General features: G+C 38.0%; 2 protein-coding genes across 2 annotated transcripts; both read right to left on the bottom strand.

Moving 5' to 3' along the window:
- Positions 1 to 3469: 3469 nt before the first annotated feature.
- On the bottom strand, positions 3470 to 4477 carry LOC128029422 (olfactory receptor 52E4-like). The gene has a single exon (XM_052617206.1). It carries the CDS (start codon positions 4448 to 4450, stop codon positions 3470 to 3472), a length of 981 nt encoding a protein of 326 aa, XP_052473166.1. The 5' UTR covers positions 4451 to 4477.
- Positions 4478 to 20541: 16064 nt separating this feature from the next.
- Positions 20542 to 21549, bottom strand: LOC128029423 (olfactory receptor 1M1-like). The gene has a single exon (XM_052617207.1). The coding sequence runs from the start codon at positions 21520 to 21522 to the stop codon at positions 20542 to 20544; it is 981 nt and encodes a 326-aa protein (XP_052473167.1). The 5' UTR covers positions 21523 to 21549.
- Positions 21550 to 22150: the final 601 nt, after the last annotated feature.

A 22150-nucleotide genomic window follows, 5' to 3' on the forward strand; every position in this document is an offset into this window, starting at 1 on the left:
AAGCTGAAAATAGAAATTGCCAAAAAACATTAACAAAATCTAGGACATTTACAAAACTGTAATTTTAAATATCATTACAATATAAAATTCTGAAAATATACCTTCACGTAACAGCTTGTATGTGTATATATAAATATTATAGTCTGAGCAAACAAGGACAGCGACTGTCTGAACCTTTATGAGCTGCTTTGAATGAAATTACTACCCTACAAATGCTGGTCATTATCCATTCATGGTGCCTAGATCACTGGATATTTGCGTGACTGAATCCAAATATATCTTCTGATTCATCTCTTGAGAGCCTTCAGACGACAGTGATGTAATATATGCTGCAAATGTTTTGGCCATATTTTGGATTATTGTTTTATTTACTGGTCTGCAAGCAGTCCTCTCAACAATTGTGTTCAAATTTTTGCACAACAATATTATGGCTAATTACAGATGACCAGAAAGCATTAAATGAATAAAATGGAAGATCATAAAATATTTTTATTAAAAAGTATTTTGTTCATCATTTATATACAGTCTCATCAGTTGGTAACAATATCAACTGTCAGTTTAGTGGTGACCAAAAATAACCCCTCTGGGCCAGGGGGTGGCCAATCCTGCTCCAGAATGGCCTTCCATAAGAGCTTAGCTCTCTTCTTCATTAAATAGACACCTGAAGCAGCTAATCAAGATCAACAGGATCACTATAAACTCTTAGGCATGTCTGTTGGAGCTAACTATACAATTTACATTGGAATATGAGTTAATTCTACCTAGCGTATTGTTATATTCTGATGTACTTCTGATTTTTTGACACTTAGGTTGTGCTTTTATCTTCTTCTTTATGATTTATTATGATCTATGTATATTCATTTAGTGATTCTGCTTTACAGCTGTGGACAAACAAGCTACAGTATATGCTGTTCACATTGTATAATTGATATACTCTACCATTTTGCCACACAACATAGAGCATTCACACATTTTATTGAGTTGTCTGATCTCAGAACGGGGCTACTGATAAGATGAGGATTGACTCGATACGAGCAGGGGACAATCGTGCCTGCATCGAGGTCGAATCTCATACTATGCCTAGATAGGTGATTCTCTGAACAGGGAAAGTACACTCTTCTTGGCGTTCAGTCTCAAACCCAGCTCCCCCATATGTGCGAGAACGACATCTTGATGCCGAGCCGCAACCTGCTCTGACTGAGCTAAAATCAACCAATCGTCGATATAGTTGAGAATTCGGATGCCCTGCATGCGCAGGGGGACCAGAGCCGGATCTACACATTTTGTGAACGTGCAGGGAGAGAGTGCAAGGCCAAAGGGAAGTACTCGATATTGGTAAGCTTCACTCCCGAAAGCAAACCTCAGAAACTTCCTGTGTTGTGGAAGGATGGATATGTGGAAGTATGCATCTTTGAGATCTATTGTGACAAACCAGTCCTCTGACCTGATCTGAGCTACAATATGTGTGATCGTGAGCATTTTGAACTTCAGTTTCATAACTGATCGATTTAAGACCCACAGATCTATGAGCGGATGCAACCCCCCATCCTTCTTTGGAACTATGAAATACCGGCTGTAGAACCTGGACTCCCTTTCTTGAGGAGGGACCACCCCGATGGCCTCCTCCCCTAATAGGGTTTTCACTCCTTGTTCCATAACCAGAGCCTGCTCGGGGCCAACTTACATTGGAGTAACCCCGTAGAATCTCGTCGGTGGAGAGCCGAACTGAATATGGTAGCATTTTTCTACTGCTACGCATGCGGGCGGAAAACACTGAGGACATTGTTAGCTGGAGGACGCTGCGCCCTGGAACTCTGGCAGGGTTGGCAGACCGGCCCCCAGAGGGCGCTGAGGCGAGACGGGCACCGTGTAATGCGGTATACACCACTCTACCCCAATAGGGGCCGCCCTCTGCAGTCTTGACCGAAACATGTCAGGACTTCTTAGCTGAGGACCTCCCAGCCTGAAGTACAGCCCTCAGATCCGCCTTAGGCTGGGAAAACCCTGGTTCAAAGCGTTGCTTCAGTCTCCGGTCCCGACGCGGGGGAGCCCGGGCGGCAATGCTCTGATGATAGACTGAGAGGACTGCTCCCGCCCAGCAGCCCCTCCAGTACATATAATTTCTCAGAGTGAGATAAATATTATTATATCCCTCAGATAGTATTATTAATAAAACTGAAGTTTTAATATGTTTAAGATAAATTTGACCCATACAATGTATTTTTGGCTATTGCTACAAATAAACCCTAGAATGGTTTTATGGTCGAGATGTCACATATGAAGTTATGTTATTTGCATTACATTGTCCAGTATTTAATCTCTGGGTTTTACACACTATTAAAAAACATACACTTTAATTTACCTAATGAATTGGCCACTAGATGGCAGAAAAAGACCATACATGCTGCTGAGATTTTATTTAAGTATGTGACATTGTTTGTTTTTAAATAACACATTAAGTGTTAAAAAATACTTATTTTTAATTCTAAATATTATATTTGACTTTAAATCGTATGTTTGATCAAACCTATAAGCCTCAGAAAAGGGTGAAACAATAAACTGAAACCTCCAGACATAAATATATGTGTATATGGGTTAATGTTAATTTTTCTTTATTCATTACAAAAAATATAAATAATAATAATAATAATAATAAATGTAGAGAAACAAGAACAACATCAGCAGATCTGAGACCAACAGTCTCATGTCAAAACAGGCTACAAATCAAACAGGAATACATTATGAAATAGTATATTTTTTAATCATGTCTTACTTTATAAAGCTGAAAACTTGATAATATCAAAATAGGCCTACATTTTTAGAAGACAGTGAACACAATTGTTAAGGTCAACATAACAACTTTTCACAAAAAGTCAAAATGCTTTTTTCCTGTTTGTTTGTGTCTTAACAGCACAAGGTTAATCAATAAAGGTTAGCTATCTGTATAGTTTTGCATATATTGTAATACATATATAGAAATGTTATGCTTTCAGATGTTAATTTGTCAAATTATGCATTCATTAAAATATTGTTCACTGATATTATTTGTATTTTAAGTCATAAAGACCTATGGGGACCAGCAACTGTTACCTACATTCTTTAAAATCTCTTTTTATGTTCAGCAAAAGAAAGAACTGAGAATATAGAATTTATATGGGTAACTTGGTAAGACTTTGTTTAGACCAATTCTCACTATTAACTAGTTGCTTATTAGCATACCTATTATGAACATATTGGCTGATTATTAGTACTTATAAAGCACATATTCTGCATTTTCTATATCCCTAATCCTACCAAATACCTAAATTTAACAACTACCTTACTAAGTATTAATAAGCAGCAAAATAGGAGTTTACCGAGGCAAAAGTCACAGTTAATGGTTTGTTAATAGTGAGAATTGGACCTTAAAATAAAGTGTGACCAGTAATTTAATTCCTAATCATTAAATATAAATAAATAGACATTTCAGTCATTTAGAAATGTTCTCTCTAATTGGTGCAGATTTGTTTTTAAACACTTTTTGAATTATCTCTTTGATTTCAGCCGTCTTTAAAACATAAATGATAGGATTTAGCATCGGTGGAACAGCATAAGCCAGAGAGGTGCTGATGACCCTTGCATTGGGTGTGAGAGAACCCAATAATGCAGCAATGTATGAACAGCACATTGGCAGGAAATATATCCCTACTAAAAACAGGTGAGAAAAACAGGTCTTCAGAGCTTTTAAACGTCCTTGCCAAGTTGTAATTTTGATTAAAGCAAGACAAATTCCCATATATGAAAGGAATATAATGATCAATGGTGCTACAATGTATAAAGCTGAGACAAGAAATGCAATGTTTACATTAATGCTGTTGTCATTACATGCCAACCTAAACACCGGTCCATGATCACAAAAATAACTCTGTATCACATTAGACTTACATAATGAAAGTGGGGTGATCAAAGACACCATCCAGCCCATAAAAGAAGAATTAAATGCCCAAACTGCTAAGAAAATTAAAAACATACTGGTATTGTTTACAAGAGCATGATATCTTAATGGCAGGCAAATTGCAATGAAGCGATCATATGACAGAACAACAAGAGTAACACTTTGTATAGAACTGAAGAGGAACACAAAGAACATGTTTGCCAAACAAGCATTGTAGGAGATGTACTGTGAGTCAAACAGAAAATTCTTCATCATGTTAGGAATCAGTGCATTAGTTTCACCAATATCAGCCAAGGCCAAATTAAACACACCGATGTACTTTGGACTGTGCAGGCTTCGTTCAAGAGCAATTATGAGAAGCACTATAGAGTTCCCAATTACAGTAATAAAATAAATAATAAATAAGAATATATAGTAATAACGGCTGTATTGTAATCCAGAAAGTCCAACAATGAAAAAGAATTCAGGATGAACAATGGAGATATTCTGGGAAAATTTTGAATTTAAAGAACTCATGGCAGCTTGGCGTTTGGTGTTTTGAGCAAGCTGAAAATAGAAATTGCCACAAAAACATAAAAAAAATCTAGGACATTTACAAAACTGTCATTTTAAATATCATTACAATTTAAAATTAAGAAAATTTACCTTCACGTAACAGCTTGTATGTGTATATATAAATATTATAGTCTGAGCAAACAAGGACAGCGACTGTCTGAACGTTTATGAGCTGCTTTGAATGAAATTACTACCCTACAAATGCTAGTCATTATCCATTCATGGTGCCTAGATCACTGGATATTTGCGTCACTGAATCCAGATATATCTTCTGATTCATCTCTTGAGAGCCTTCAGACGACAGTGATGTAATATATGATGCAAATGTTTTTGCCCCTATAGTTTGGATTATTGTTTTATTTACTGGTCTGCAAGCAGTCCTTTCAACAATTGTTCTCATTTTTGCACAACAATATTATGGCTATTTACAGATGACCAGAAAGCATTAAATGAATAAAACGGAAGATCATAAAATATTTTTATTAAAAAGTATTTTGTTCATCATTTATATACAGTCTCATCAGTTGATAACAATATCAACAGTCAGTTTAGTGATGACCAAAAAATAATCCTGCTCTAGAATGGCCCTCCATAAGAGCTTAGCTCTCTTCTTCATTAAATAGACACCTGAAGCAGCTAATCAAGATCATCAGGATCACTATAAACTCTTAGGCATGTCTGTTGGAGCTAACTATACAATTTACATTGCAATATGAGTTAATTCTACCTAGCGTATTGTTATATTCTGATGTACTTCTGATTTGTTGACAAGAAGAAAAAAAAAAACACTACTAAAGTGCTTCTTATGTCAGTATACAGTGGGTATAGAAAAGAATCACTTACTTTTAAAATAATCACATTGGGTTGAGTTGCAGCCTGAAATTAAATGGACACAGTTTTTGTTTTATACAGCTGTATTTAACATCCAAGTTTCCAACATGTAAGAAAAAAAAAAAAAAGATAAAAAAACAACAACAACAACAAAAAACAGAATCACTTAGTTGTAAAAAGGAGACCCCCTTCTTTTTTTAAATCAATATTTTTTATTATTTTCACATCAACAATTTACAGAATCAGTATGAATTTACAAGTAAACATTCTTTTCTAACCACTCTTCCACCCCCATCCTATCCTCACTAGACAGAGCTCTTAAATGAACCTCATTGCGAGGCATTGAGTTGGTGTGTAAAAAAAAAAAATTTAAACTGAAGAAACACAAATGAAACAAGAAACAAGAACAATTAAAGCTGCAAGCAGCGATGAACGGGCCCTCGCACCTGGGCTCCCCGCCAGCAAGTGGCATTAGTAAAAAGGTGAACGGTGAGAAATATGCATTTAAAGTCATAAATATAAGGGGAATATATCAAAGTATATTCCATATATGTTCCAATCTTCCTGTTGCCAGCAGGTGGCGCTATCATTATTATGGAATATTGGCCTTCAGATGTGTTCAGGCCAGGACTCTTATCGAACATGTGAAGTTCGGGGAAGATAGAACACTTTATGCCTGAGTTTCAACAACTTCTCTTGCTGTGGCGAGACATCAAATTTTGTCATGGCGCCATGGACACAATCTTTAACAAAAACTCAAGAAATTTAACATTGGACAGGCCTTTAGATTAGACTGACCAAAAAAATACATTAATGTCAAAAAATCTATAAGAGTAGTTTGTCTCAAAGTAAAACATGTAACTTCCTGTTGCCAGCAGGTGGTGCTATGACTATAACTGAATATGGGCATGTAGATCTGTTAAGGGCAGAAGTCTTATCTAACATGCGAAAGTTTGGGGCAGATTGGACATTGTATGTCTGAGTTAAAGCAACTTCCTTTTTCATAGCGAAACATCGAAATTTGTCAGGCCGCCATGGATACGCCCTTTAACAAATCCTCAATATCTTCGCAATTTAACTTCACAAAGGCCTTTAGATTACAATTACCAAGTTTGGTGTTGATCTGAATAAATCTCGAGGAGGAGTTCGTTAAAGTACAACCCCTGAAAATAGCAAAAACAACACCAATTTTGCAGAGAAAAGTCTAAATGACTGACTTCCTGTTTGGATTCGGATTTCGTACCAAGAGACTATTTCGTAGATATTGGTGTGTTACATGTGTGTACCGATTTTTGTACATTTACGTGAAACATACCTCGAGGCGCACTCCGTTGAATGTGTACACGCACTCCATTGAAAGTGTATAGGTGGCGCTATCGAGCCATTGTGCCACACCCAATGGAATATTGGCCTTCAGATCTGTTCAGGCCAGGACCCTAATCACACATGTGAAGTTTGGGCAAGATCGGACATTTTATGCCTGAGTTATAACATCTTTTATTCCCATGGGGAGACATCGAACTTCATCACGGCGCCATGGACACGCCTGTTAACAAAAACTCAAGATCTTCACAACTAAACATCACACAGGTCTTTAGATTATATTGAATACAAAAAAAGACATTGATGTCATAAAATTTCTAGGAGTAGTTTATTACAGTGTAAAATATGTCACTTCCTGTTGCCAATAGGTGGCGCTATGACTATAACTGAATATTGCCATGTAGATCTGTTCAGGTCAAGAGTCTTATCCAACATGTGAAGTTTGGGGCAGACTGGATATTGTATGTCTGAGTTACAGCAACTTCCTTTTTCATGGCGAAACATCAACATTTTTCAGGCCGCCATGGACACGCCCTTTAAAGAAACCTCAAAATCTTCGCAATTTAACATCGCAAAGGCCTTTAGATTTAGTTGACCAAGTTTTGTGTTGATCTGAATAAATCTCTAGGAGGAGTTCGTTAAAGTACAACCCCTGAAAATGGCAAAAACAATGCCAATTTTGCAGAGAAAATTCTAAATTACCGACTTCCTGTTTGGATTCGGATTTCGTACCAAGATACTTTTTTGTAGGTATTGGTGTGTTACGTGTGTACCAATTTATGTACATATACGTGAAGCATAGCTCGAAGCACACTGTTGAAAGTGTATAGGTGGCGCTATCGAGCCATTTTGCCACACCCGATGGAATATTGGCCTTCAGATGTGTTCAAGCCAGGAATCTTATCAATCATGTGAAGTTTTGGGAAGATCGGACATTTTATGCCTGAGTTATAACATATTTTATTCCCATGGCGAGACAACGAATTTCGTCACGGCGCCATGGACATGCCTTTTAACGAAAACTCAAGATCTTCACAACTGAACATCGCACAGGCCTTTAGATTAGACTGACCACAAAAAAGACATTGATGTCAAAACATTTCTAGGAGTAGTTTGTTGCAGCGTAAAATATGTCACTTCCTATTGCCAATAAGTGGCGCTATGACTATAACTGAATATGTCAATCTGTTCAGGTTCAGAGTCTCATCAAACATGTAAAGTTTGGGGCAGATTGGACATTGTATGTCTGAGTTATAGCAACTTAATTTTTCATGGCGAATCATCGAAATTCGCAAGGCTGCCACGGATAAGCCCTTCAACGAAAACTCAAGATCTTCGCAATTTAACATCGCAAAGGCCTTTAGATTAGGCATACCAAATTTGGTGTTGATCTGAATATATCTCTAGGAGGAGTTCCTTAAAATACAACGCATGGAAATGACCAAAATTACACAAAATTTGCTCATAATATAAAAAATAATTTGTTGGGTTTAAATAAACCCAAAATAAACCTGTTGGGTTTAGAATATTGCTCCAAGAGTCTTTTTTGTAGGTATTGATGTGTTACATGTGTGTGCCAATTTTCATGCATGTACGTGAAACATAGCTTGAAGGCTGTTGATTTTCTTAGTACAGGTGGCGCTGTCGAGCCATTTTGCCACACCCTCTTCTGAATCCTATATCAGACGAACATTTTTACAAGGTTTTACGCGTGTGCATGACTTTCATGCGTGTGCAAAGTTTCATGATTTTTTGAGCATGTTTAAGCCCTCAAAAATGCGATTCATTTTGGAGAAGAAGAAGCAGAATAATAATAGGAAACAGAGCAGATACAATAGGGTCCTCACACCATCGGTGCTCGGGCCCTAATAAAAAAATAAATAACAAAAATAACACAAATACATATATAACAATTCTGATAATAAAGAGCTTAAAGTCAAGATGGGTTAAATTGTCACAACAGCATTTTTAATCTAAGTAACATCCAAATTATTCAAATATGCAAAAATTTTTCCCCAAATCTTTCCAAACATTGATGACTTTTTTTCAGATTCAACATTATTTTTTCAACAGGCACATAGGACGGAAGTTCTCTAAGCCATTCAACAGGCCTAGTAGGTTCTTCTGATTTCCATTGTACAGCTATACATTTCTTTGCTGCTATCAGAGCCATCTTTACATAAATTCTTCCTTTGATCAGTTTGAAGAATTGATTCATCCCCCCCCCAATAATATAAATTTTGGGTCATATGGAAGCTTAACATTAGTAATTCAAAACATATGCAATGATGTACCCAACTCTGTTTTACATCGAGGGCAACATTCTGAATACAAATCACTGATCTTGTATAATCTTTCAGGTGTATAATAAACTCTATCTATAATATTGAACTGCATTAATCTATGTCTACAATTAAATGAAAACATTAAAGCACTTTCACAGATGAGTTCCCGAATGTCTTGTTTAAAAATACATTCAAGATCTTTTTCCCATTTAAGTCATGAAAATGATACATCCTTCCCATACAAGTCAATGAAATTGGTATACATATAAGACACAAAACCTTTAGATAATTTTTTCTCTCTTATAATGCTATCTATTGGGAGTAAAGAGAGAGACCTTAAATTACCTTGTATTGTATTTAAATAATTTCTCACCTGAAAGTATTTGAAAAAGTGTTTAACAGGAAGAGAAAACATTATTCTCAACTGTTCAAATGTCATTAGTGTGTCCTCCTCATATAAGTCTCCAAACACTTGTATTCCCTTTTTATATCAATATTGTGTTATCCCATCCTTTAATGTCTCAGGAAGAGATGGACTGTAGTGAAAAGGAGTATTATAATATATAACGACAGTAGCCAATTATATTTTTTTTCCTGATTTCAAACCCCAATTTGCAAGTGTTTAATGAATGAGTTGTTAACTACTTTTGTAATACAAGTCAATGGGATTAACAGCGCCCTATCTAGAGGTATTTCCCCTGCATAATATCTTTCGATTTGTATCCATGCAGGTGGCAAAGTACTATTCATCTGCCAAAACCATACCGCTCTCATTTGTGCTGTCCAATAATAAAACAGAAAATCTGGAAGTTGTAATCCACATTTTTTAAATGCCATTTGTAATGTTTTAAGTTTCACCCTCTGAGTTTTATTCTTTCAAATAATTGAGCCATTGAGATTATTAAAACACTTTTGTGGTATAGAAATGAGAAGAGTTTGAAATAAATATAAAAATTTAGGAAGAACGATCATTTTTATGCAATTTATCCTGCCAATTAGTGATAATGGTAGTAAGTTCCATCTTTCCAAATCTCTCATTACATTTTTAAGTAATGAGGAATAATTTAAAGAATATGTTTCTTCTAGCTTTGAAGGAACATTTAATCCTAAATACACAATTTTTTCAGAGTTACATAAAAAAATGAATGTTATTTAAGGGCATTTTCTCCGCAGTTAAATTCAGTGGCATCATAACACTTTTATTAATATTAATTTTATAACCAGATATGTCTCTAAGGTTTTCCAACAATTAGATAAAGTAGGTAGAGATGATTCAGGATTAGTTAGATATAAACAAACATCATCCGCGTACAATGATATTTTGTGTACACAACCTCCTACCTCTAGTCCAGATATTGATTCATTTGCCTGAATTGCTAGGACCAGGGGTTCCACTGCTTACGCAAAAAGTAGTGGAGACGGAGGACATCCCTTTCTGGTTCCCCTTGATAGATGAAAGTACGAAGATAAATCGGAATTAGTACGAACAGTTGCCGATGGACTTCTATAAAACATTCGAATCATATCAATAAATCTAGGACCAAAATTAATTTTATGCAAAATAGCTATCAAATAAGACCATTTTACTCAGACGAAGTTGCATCTAAAGAAAGAGTGATCACTGGAGAATCCATTTGTTTCGCAGAGTAAATAATGTTCATTAATCTTCGTATATTATCGACAGAGGATCTATTTTTTAGAAATCCAGTTTGATCCATATGAATTGAACTAGGTAAAACCCTCTCTCATTGTAATGGAATCATTTTAGTTAGATTTGTATAGTCAGAATTAAGTAGTGAGACCAGACGATATGAGGTACATAGATTAGGGTCTTTGTCAGGTTTCAGCAGGACTGTAATTAAAGCCTGATTAAAACGAAAACTGAGTATCATATAAATTTTTATATATTTTCACAGTAAATATAAATGCCTATGATATCTAAATGTCTAAAATATGGTTCATAGCTATTTTCAAAATAAAAGAGAGAGACATGAAAGAGACATGAAAACTGAAACTTTTTTATTTTGCTGCATATAATTAAAATAATGTTTAATCATGAAACCAAGAAACAACATGCACTTTGCTTCATATAGGCTAGATTTAATACAATAAATAAACAGGTTTGTTAGTATAGGACAATAATTGTCAGGACCGTGAAGACAGAGAACTCAAATGCAGAGTATACGTGCAACAGTTTATTTAGTACAATAATAAAAAAAAATCCAAAAAAAAATCCAAAGTGAAAAACAACTCCAGAGCCGTCCGTACAGACACCTGCGGACACAGGCTTTGGAGACCACCTCTTTAGCATGAGCGACTCTGAATATCATATCTAATCTGTTTTATAGAAGAGCGTGAAGTCACAGGGGGGGTGACATAAGCGACCAGGAAGCTATAAAGGCACGAGCCGTGCAGCTGGCTTCAGCTTCGAGTACCAGCAAGCACCGGCAGGGGTGCCGGGGGTATGGCCTCGAGACGCAGCATCTCGTTCCCTCGAGGAACTAGGGTAACATATGTAACCTAGAGACGTTCCTCTTCAGGAACTCAAGCTGCATCTAAATGCTTTGGGGAATGAGTACCAACGCTGCCAGACTACCAAACCCCTGCCTAGTCGGTAGAGCACAGCTTAGGATGACAGGACTGAAGTGCCTGGAGCGACTGGCATGTCTAAGCCATAGAATCTTGCAAAAGTAGAAGGCGTGGACCACCCTGCACCATTGTAGATGTCCAGCATGGACGCACCTGCTAAAAAAGCCTTGGAGGCCGCCATACCCTGTGTAGAGTTAGCCTTGGCTCCCGACAGCGGGGGACGACCGGATGACTCATAGGTGGCATTGATAGTCTCAACTATCCAATGACTAACAGTCTGCTTAGAATCAGGAAAACCCCTCTTGGGGGGGCCGTAGCATAAAAGCAATTGGGCCGTTTTTCTCCATAGGGCAGCTCTGTGGACTTATGCATCCAGCGCTCGAGCTGGACAAACACAATTTAGCTTCTCTCGGTCGGGCTCCCGAAAGGGAGGAGGACAGAAGGCCTGCAGTACTACAGGTCGGGGTGTGATAGAGGGAACCTTAGGAACACATCCCGCTCGAGGGTATATGAATGCTTTGGTCATGCCAGGTGCAAAATCAAGATAAGTACGGGCCACTGAAAGGGCCTGCAGATCTCCTACTCTCCTCAGAGAGGTAATTGGCAATAGAAAGGTGGTTTTATGTGTCAGATGTCTGTCTGAAATATCTTGAATAGGTTCAAACAGTGGTTTGCACATTGCCTCTAACACCACAACCAAGTCCCACGGGGGAATACGGGACCGTACTGGAGGTCTCAGCCTCAGCGCACTGCGGAGGAAATGTGTAACTAAGGGGTGTCTTCCCAAAGACTGGCCATCGAGAAGGGCGTGGTAGGCCGCAATGGGCGCCACGTAAACCTTCAATGTGGAGTGGGTCAACCATGCAGAGAGCCTGGCCTGTAGGAACTCCAGAACTGTACCAACTGGGCCCTGCGCTTGTGAGAGTAGGTCTGACCTGACCGGTATCTACCATGGAGAGCCATTGAGGAGCGAGACCAGGTCTGTGAACCATACTCGGCCTGGCCAGAACAGGGCTACTAATAACAGACGGACCCCATCCGGCGTACTCTCGCCAGAACTCGCGGGAGCAAAGCAATAGGGGTAAAGGCATACAGACGAAGTCTCGGCCAGGTCTGTACCATAGTGTCCAGTCCCAGAGGAGCTGGATGAACTAGAGAGAACCAAAGGGGACATTGTGATGTCTCTTGAGTTGCAAAAAGGTCTACTTGAGCCCTGCCAAAAACTCTCCATATCTGCTTCACCACTTTGGGGTGAAGCCTCCATTCCCCGGGCCTCGGCCCCTGCCTCAACAGTATGTCTGCTTCCATATTTAGTTTCCCAGAAATATATACTGCTCTTAATGAGAGGAGTTTGCTCTGGGACCACACAAGGATCTGGTGTGCCAGCTTTTACAAGGAGTGCGAACGCAGACCTCCCTGGTGGTTGATGTAAGAGACCACCGATGTGTTGTTGGTGCACACCAACACATGGCGACCCCTTAGGTCTGGGAGGAAGTGCTTCAGTGCACGATAAACTGCTAGCATTTCTAGACAATTCATATGCCACGTCAGGTGGCGACCGCTCCACAGACCACGGCAGGGTGGCCACTCATGACCGCACCCCAAACAGTGAGGGATGTATCCGTCGCTAGTATTATACGGCGATAAGGAGCTCCCAGCACCGTGCCCTGATCCGTGCCCTGATTCAAGAACCAAGGTTTCTTCCTATCAAGCTATCATTTCTCAGAGTGAGATAAATGTCATTATATTCCTCAGAATTTAATGGAAACAAACAATCAGATGAGTAAACACTGTCTGCCTTGTTGATATAATTCATATCTAACTTCTCATAGTCAGATAAATACTGAATTCAATTCCTCAGAATTAATGCAGTTAACCAATCAGATGAGTAAAGATGGTCTGGTTTTGGTAAGATTCACATCAAAACTGAAATGATGTAATACAAGCGTTGCCTCGGCAGCATGCGAGCTGCTTACACAAACAATATTAATCTCCTCGGAGATAAGTAGCTGCAGCTGCGAGTTCACAGAGGGGGAAGGAACCGCTGAGCGTGCTTCCAAACCTCGAAAATGAACTCTAAATCTAGGGAACACGGGTGAAGATCAGAGCCGGACAGTAATGGAGTACATTTACTTAAGTACAGTACTTAAGTACAATTTTGAGGGATCTGTAATTTACTCGAGTATAATTTTTGGGGAGTACTCATGACTTTACTCAAGTACATTTGAGAGGCAAATATTGTACTCTTTAATCCGCTACATTTCTATCCATAACTGTACCTGCATAAAAGTACCCGTTACTTCTTCTGCCCCATCCACACGGAGACAGAGCTTACCCCAAACCGATCTTTTTTTGTCGTCTGAAGAAATATCTGCGTCCACACAAAACCACAAAACGATGTAGTATACATGCCAGACCAGCATGTGGCGCTGTAATTCTGCCACAGAGATATCCTTAAAAAGGAGAAGAAGACACTGACTTGCTCATAAACCTTGCTCGTGGTACACAAACGAACATGGAACAATACATTTATTAATCCGTGTTAATGTTTACACAAAAAATACAATCGTTCAGTGTTTGTTCATGTTTTTGTTGCTGTTACATGACGTAGTGGTGTTTGACTAGGTGCGAGACATGGCTGATGACGTTATATTTTAAGGCATTCGCCATCCAGACAAAAACGAAAAGGTGCCGTTTTCAAATTGATCCACTCTGGGAGCCGGTTTCAAAAAACCTCGGTTTCACTCTTCCAAAACGGCAGATCCTTGTGGACGAAAACGCCGGTCTGCTAAAAAAAATTTGTGCGACAAAAAAAAGAAAAAAATTAAAATCTCGGAAACCCTCTTAAACCTGATAGGATAGTGCAGGCGCCTCTGATTGGGAAAGCATATCAGCAATCACCTTCAGCTTTCCGCAAAAGATTTAATGACATTTGATTGAATTGAAGTACAGTACACAGAGTTGTACACACAGTAGTACAGAGTTGTCACACATAGATTGTGTGTGTGAGAATGGTGTTATTCAGCTGAAAGTATTTTCTCCTGCCTTTGGCTGTATGTCAATGTGAGAGGAAGGTGCTTAATACTGTCACTCAAAGGAGCTGAATTTTATGTTTCCTTTTTTGTACACTGACATAAACACAGCTGATTAGCTGATTTTCATTAATTATTATTATTTTCTCTTCTATGCTGTGTGTATAACCCGGTCAGGTTCAGAGGTGTGTCAGAACATTGCTTTATTGCCTTCTTTGCTGGTTTAGGTTTTTTGATTTGATTGATGAAAAAACAGAGAAACTCACATGTACACACAATTGTTAGCTGAATTTTCTTTTCTGATATTACACATTAATGTAAGCCGAGCATTTTCTTTGATGTTCTTGAGTATGCGGTGTGTTTAACACTCTCAGTTTTGATCATCATATCAAATCACTCACTAAAACTGCCTTCTTTCACCTCCGTAACATTGCCCGCCTCCGACCTTTCCTTTCTATTAGTGATGCAGAGACTTTGGTTAACTCCTTCATCATGTCCCGCTTAGATTATTGTAACTCACTTTTCCTTGGTCTACCCACCAAAACCCTTCAAAGATTGCAATACATTCAAAACTCGGCAGCCAGGCTCCTTACACATACAAAACGATCTGCTCACATCACCCCCATTCTCCATCAACTCCACTGGCTACCAGTCCCGTCCCGGATTAAATACAAAGTACTACTACTCACCTTCAAAGCTCTCCATAACCTCGCTCCTCCATACATCTGTGACCTCCTGATTACATACACCCCCTCCCGTTCACTCCGATCCTCCGACCAAAACCTTCTTGTTATTCCCCGCACTAGACTTTCCACCGTGGGTGGTAGGTCTTTCAGTGCCCTGGCCCCAAAACTCTGGAACTCCCTCCCACAACCTCTTCGTAACTGTTCATCTCTTCCTTTCTTCAAAACGCATCTCAAGACATTTCTGTTTAATGATCACTTCTCCTCATACAATTTATAATCCATTTACTGTATGTTTTGTTGTATTACTGTTTGTATCACTAATTCTTATGTTTCCTATGTAATGTTAATCTGTTTATTCTGTTATTATGTTTGTTATTCTATTTCTATGTAAAGCGACCTTGGGTCTGAGAAAGGCGCTATATAAAATAAACTTATTATTATTATTATTAACACAGTCAGGTTCAAATGTGGGTGCAAAAAAATCCATTAAAACTCTAGGAGAGGTTTGTCAGAGCGTTGCCATTGTGCTATTACCTTGTGGGGTAAGTGAGAAATGTTAAAAAAGCAGTATGGTAAAAAGATGGAAATGACTTGATTTTACTTTCAATTCCTTTTACATTTTTCAAGGTGTTAACATTACAATTGTTCATAACTCCATGTAGGACGTTTCTGTACATAAATGTAAGCACTGTGGCAGTAGTAATGCAATACTTAAAAACATTTACTCTTGTACTCTTGATACTCAAGTACTTTTAAAAACAAGTACTTCAGTACTTTTACTTAAGTACACATCTGACTGTAGTACTTTTACTTGTACTTGAGTAAAATTTTGCATGGGGTATCTGTACTTTTACTCAAGTAATGAAACTGTGTGCTCTGTCTGCCTCTGGTGAAGATAGGCAGAGCCGTCTTCGCCCCATCCTTACATATGCGAGAAGCAGTGTTGAGTACTCGAGACTCGGTCTTGTCATGGACTCGTGTGCATTTTGACTCGGTATTGACTCGGACTCGAACATATTAGGAATCGGACTTATGCCCGAGTCCACTCGAGTCCCAATCAAAATATTTCATGATTATTACTGTATGTTAATGTTTATTTAAATTGATGTATGATTGACACATCCAATGACTGGTGATTTTCTTTTGACGTGAGACGTTAGGCCAGCAACACACTGGATGCGTGGCGCAAGCGCCTCAGCTGCGTGGCGTGTCTGTTTTTAATTCGGCTCCCATGTTAACAGGTTAGATCTTGCAGACTGCCTGCGTGAGACGCGCGGAAAACCCGTGCATGCTAGAAATAGAACCGACGCCTATTTTTCACTCGACACGCGTGCATGTTGGAAGCGTTTCCAGGCAAAATATACTAGGAAAATATGTTTATATGTGATTTTGTACACAAATACATATTAATTCATGACATTTTGATATCTATATATAAAGTCTATAGGTTGACATAAATTCAGATATAAATGTAATTTTCAAAATAAATTAATAATCGATTTTCAAATATTGCACCTGTCAAACATACTCTATTTTGCCGTCAATACTGTTGATGGTGTCTTATTAGTAGGTGTGTAAAAAAAAAAAAAAAAATTGATATTGATGTCATGAAGACAAGAGCCTGGTTTTTTGGCGGCCTCCCTCTATGTCACCTACAGCAGCGTGCCAGCGCGAGTCGTCAGGCACGCTTCTGGTGTGTAAAGACACAGAAAACGCGAAGCAGCCACCACGCTTCTAGCACGCAGTAGAGACGCCACGCAGCCAGTGTGTCACCGGCCTTAAGTTACCCTCCTGCCATCCGCCAGTAGTGATCCCGCTTTCCAGAAAGCCACATTGCTACATTATTTCTCTCAACTGTGTTATTTTTACAAAGTAGGACAAAATGGTCACAGAAAAAAAACAAATATTAATTAAATTATATAATGAATACAGACACAGACTGTCTCAACACTAAACATCTCCCCCTCAAAAACAGTGTCTGACAGAATGCATTGAACTTATATGGCATTTGATCCAGCTTTCTTCCCCTGGCACATACACACTTTTGGATTAAATTTTCCTGGACAGTCACTCGGCTCTTGTGTGTATGCCCTCCGTAACTAAAAAAAATAGTGTGTATTTTACCCTGCATTAAAACGCACCATCCAGGGAAATTAGCATTAGATTATCCGTTGCTGTTACAGAAAGTGATAAAATGGTGACTGTTGTCAGTCCCCGCTTCCTCTGCGCCAGTAGAGAGAGTTTTTAGTTGGGGTGGATTGATTATGAGACCACATCATGCTTGGTTGGGTAGCTGGATGGTCTCCTCACTTATTTTTTTGAAAAGTAATTATGCCCATCTCTAATCTTCACAACATCTAAAGTGCACATAATCCAATACATTGTAAGGATATTAGCAGTCATTAGTTAAGCTTCAATGTTAAAAGTTATGTAAAAGCTGTTACAGTTGAACATTTACAGGTATAGTGGTACAGTAATGTTACTTGTACTAGAAGTGTTATGTGGAATTACAATATAGAGTCGTACAGTAATATTATGTGTACTAGAAAGGTTATATGGATGTGTATAGTGGTACAACGATGTTATGTGAAAATGAGCACTTAATATTGACAAGTAACACTTCATAATACTAATAAAATAACCTTTACACCACATACTATGTGGCCCTTTTACCCTTTATTGTTTCCACCAAACATTTTACATACTCTTGAAGATTTCTTTAGGTCTTGTCTCAGACCCAATCTCTCTGGTCTCGGTCTTGACTCGGACTCGACCCTTTCTGAACTCGGTCTTGACTCGGACTCGACCCTTTCTGAACTCGGTCTTGACTCGGACTCGACCCTCTCTGGACTCGACCTGGACTCGGACTCGAATGAGCTGGTCTCGACTACAACACTGGCGAGAAGCACAGTCAGCCCCTTTATTTTTTCCAGAGAGATGACTGCGTGAGCTGCGCTCCTCATTAATGCTGCTCGTTATACAGTTAGGCATAATAGTTTGTGAAAATGATGCTTGTGTAACTGTTGTCAGTGCAACTGATTTTTATGCAGCTTATGTTTGTGCAACTGCGAGCTCATCGGCGCCCTCCGTTTCAATCCCCTCAGTCACTCGGGGGGAAGGACGGCAACACTCGGGCTTCCGAACCTGGAGATCGGGCAGATCTGGCAGGTGAGGTAGGAGACAGGGATGCATCCATCTCCATACCCTCCAGCAGATCTTATCTGCGAACCCAGCGAGTGCAGAAAGCGGGACCGACACCGCAAGGAACGCTGGCAAAGACTCCCTCTTGAGAGAGTCCTCCGGGATCGAAGCGTCCACACTGGCTTGTACCAGTGCAGGCAGTCGGCTCCCTCAAGAGCTGAACAGCGTGCCTCGATCCCAGGCAGACCGTGCACAGACCGTGTATTCCCACTCGTGATGAACACACAATCTGAAACGTGATCTGGATTCGCCTTTCAGATGTCTCGTCTTAGCTTTGCTCTTTGACTATTGCTTACTCTTTGAGGAGCTAATAGTGACAAACAACAATAAATAAGACTGACAAGAGAGAATGACATGCAGACACAGAGCGCTTGCTGAAATACGCGAAGCTGAAGCCAGCTGTGCGGCTCTTGCCTTTATAGCTTCCTGGTCGCTTACTTCACCCCGCCCGTGACGTCACACTCTTCTATAAACAGATTAGATATTCAGAGTCGCTCATGATAAACGCTTTCCCCAAAGCATTTCAACGCAGCGTCTCGTTCCCTCGCGGAACTGACAGGACACAGACAACAGGGAAGCCGATGAAGCACCCTGAACCGATATATTGGCCGATATATATATACTATTTAAATATCTGGAATCTGAGGGTAAAGAAAATTGCCTTTAAAGTTGTCCAAATAAATCCTTAGCATTGCATAGTATTAATAAAAACTGAAGTTTTAATATGTTTAAGGTAGGAAATTTAAAAATATATATCTTCATTGGACACGGTCTTTACTTAATATCCTCATGATTTTTAGCATAAAAGAAAAATTGATAAATTTGACTCATACAATGTATTTTTGGCTATTGCTACAAATAAACCACAGAATGGTTTTGTGGTCGAGAGGTCACATATGAAGTTATGTTATTTGCATTACATTGTCCAGCGTTTAATCTCTGGGTTTTACACACTATTAAAAAACATACACTTTACTTTTACCTAATGAATTTGCCACTAGACATTGTTTGTTTTTAAATAACACATAAAGTGTTAAAAATACTTATTTTTTATTTTAAATATTAAATTTGACTTTAAATCTTATGTTTGATCAAACCTATAAGCCTCAGAAAAGGGTGAAACAATATACTGAAACCTCCAGACATAAATTTACGTGTATATGGGTTAATGTTAATTTTTCTTTATTCATTACTACAAAAAATAAAAATAATAATAAATGTAGAGAAACAAGAACAACATCAGCAGATCTGAGACCAACAGTCTCAAGTCAAAATATGCTACAAATTCAAACAGGAATAGATTATGCAATAGTTTATTATTTAATTACGTCTTACTTTATAAAGCTGAAAACTTGATAATATCAAAATAGGTGAACACAATGTGTAAGGTCAACATAGTAATAACTTTTCACAAAAAGTAAAACTGCTTTTTTCCTGTTTGTTTTTGTATTAACAACACAAGGTTAATGAATAAAGGTTAGCTATCCGTATAGTTTTGCATATATTGTAATACATATATAGAAATTCTATGCTTTCAGATGTTAATATGTCAAATTATGCATTCATTAAAAGATAGTTCACTGACATTATTTATACTTTACGCCATAAAGAACTATTGGGACCAGCAACTGTTACCTACATTCTTCAAAATCTCTTTTTATGTTCAGCAAATTAAAGAACTTGGTGAGGCCTGAGAATGTAGCATTTATATGGGTAACTTGGTAAGACTTTGTTGAGACCAATTCTCACTATTAACTAGTTGACTTGACTTGACTTGACTTGACTTGACAGACTTTTATTGTCATTCAGTATACAACAAGTGTGTACAGAACAAAATTTAGTTGCTTATTAGCATGCCTATTATGAACATTTTTGCTGTATATTAGTACTTATAAAGCACATATTCTGAATTTTCTATATCCCTAATCATACCTAATACCTAAACTTAACAACCTTACTAACTATTAATAAGCAGCAAAATACGAAGTTTACCGAGGCAAAAGTCACAGTTAATTGTTTGTTAATAGTGAGAATTGGACCTTAAAATAAAGTGTGACCAGTAATTTAATTCCTAATCATTAAATATAAATAAATAGACATTTCAGTCATTTAGAAATGTTCTCTCTAATTGGTGCAGATTTGTTTTTAAACACTTTTTGAATTATGTCTTTGATTTCAGCCGTCTTTAAAACATAAATGATAGGATTTAGCATCGGTGGAACCGCATAAGCCAGAGAGGTGCTGATGACCCTTGCATTAGGTGTGAGAGAACCCAATAATGCAGCAAGGTATGAACAACACATTGGCAGGAAATATATCCCTACTAAAAACAGGTGAGAAAAACAGGTCTTCAGAGCTTTTAAACGTCCTTGCCAAGTTGTAATTTTGATTAAAGCAAGACAAATTCCCATATATGAAAGGAATATAATGATCAATGGTGCTACAAGGTATAAAGCTGTGACAAGAAATGCAAAGATTCCATTAATGCTGTTGTCATTACATGCCAACCTAAACACCGGTCCATGATCACAAAAATAACTCTGTATCACATTAGACTTACATAATGAAAGTGGGGTGATCAAAGACACCATCCAGCCCATAAAAGAAGAATTAAATGCCCAAACTGCTAATAAAATTAAAAACATACTGGTATTGTTTACAAGAGCGTGATATCTTAATGGCAGGCAAATTGCAATGAAGCGATCATATGACAGAACAACAAGAGTAACACTTTGTATAGAACTGAAGAGGAACACAAAGAACATGTTTGCCAAACAAGCATTGTAGGAGATGTACTGTGAGTCAAACAGAAAATTCTTCATCATGTTAGGAATCAGTGCATTAGTTTCACCAAAATCAGCCAAGGCCAAATTAAACACACCGATGTACTTTGGACTGTGCAGGCTTCGTTCAAGAGCAATTATGAGAAGCACTATAGAGTTCCCAATTACAGTAATAAAATAAATCATAAATAAGAATATATAGTAATAACTGCTGTACGGTAATCCAGAAAGTCCAACAATGAAAAAGTATTCAGGATGAACAATGGAGATATTCTGGGAAAAGCTTGCATTTAAAGACCTCATGGTAGCTTTGCCTTTGGTGTTTTGAGCAAGCTGAAAATAGAAATTACCACAAAAACATTAACAAAATCTAGGATATCTACAAAACTGTCATTTTAAATATCATTACAATTTAAAATTCTGAAAATATACCTTCACGTAACAGCTTGTATGTGTATATATAAATATTATAGTCTGAGCAAACAAGGACAGCGACTGTCTGAACCTTTATGAGCTGCTTTGAATGAAATTACTACCCTACAAATGCTAGTCATTACCCATTCATGGTGCCTAGATCACTGGAAATTTGCGTGACTGAATCCAAATATATCTTCTGATTCATCTCTTGAGATCCTTCAGGTGACAGTGATGTAATATATGATGCAAATGTTTTGGCCCCTATAGTTTGGATTAATGTTTTATTTACTGGTCTGCAAGCTGTCCTCTCAACAATTGTGTTCTCATTTTTGCACAACAATATTATGGCTATTTAAAGATGAACAGAAAGCATTAAATGAAAAAAATGGAACGACATAAAATATTTTTATTAAAAAGTATTTTGTTCATCATTTATATACAGTCTTACCCGTTGGTAACAATATCAACAGTTGGAAAAAGGATTTCCCCTTCTAAATTGATTTGTAAACTCAAT

This window comes from Carassius gibelio, chromosome A15 (assembly GCF_023724105.1).
Source record: "Carassius gibelio isolate Cgi1373 ecotype wild population from Czech Republic chromosome A15, carGib1.2-hapl.c, whole genome shotgun sequence".
NCBI lineage: Eukaryota > Metazoa > Chordata > Actinopteri > Cypriniformes > Cyprinidae > Carassius > Carassius gibelio.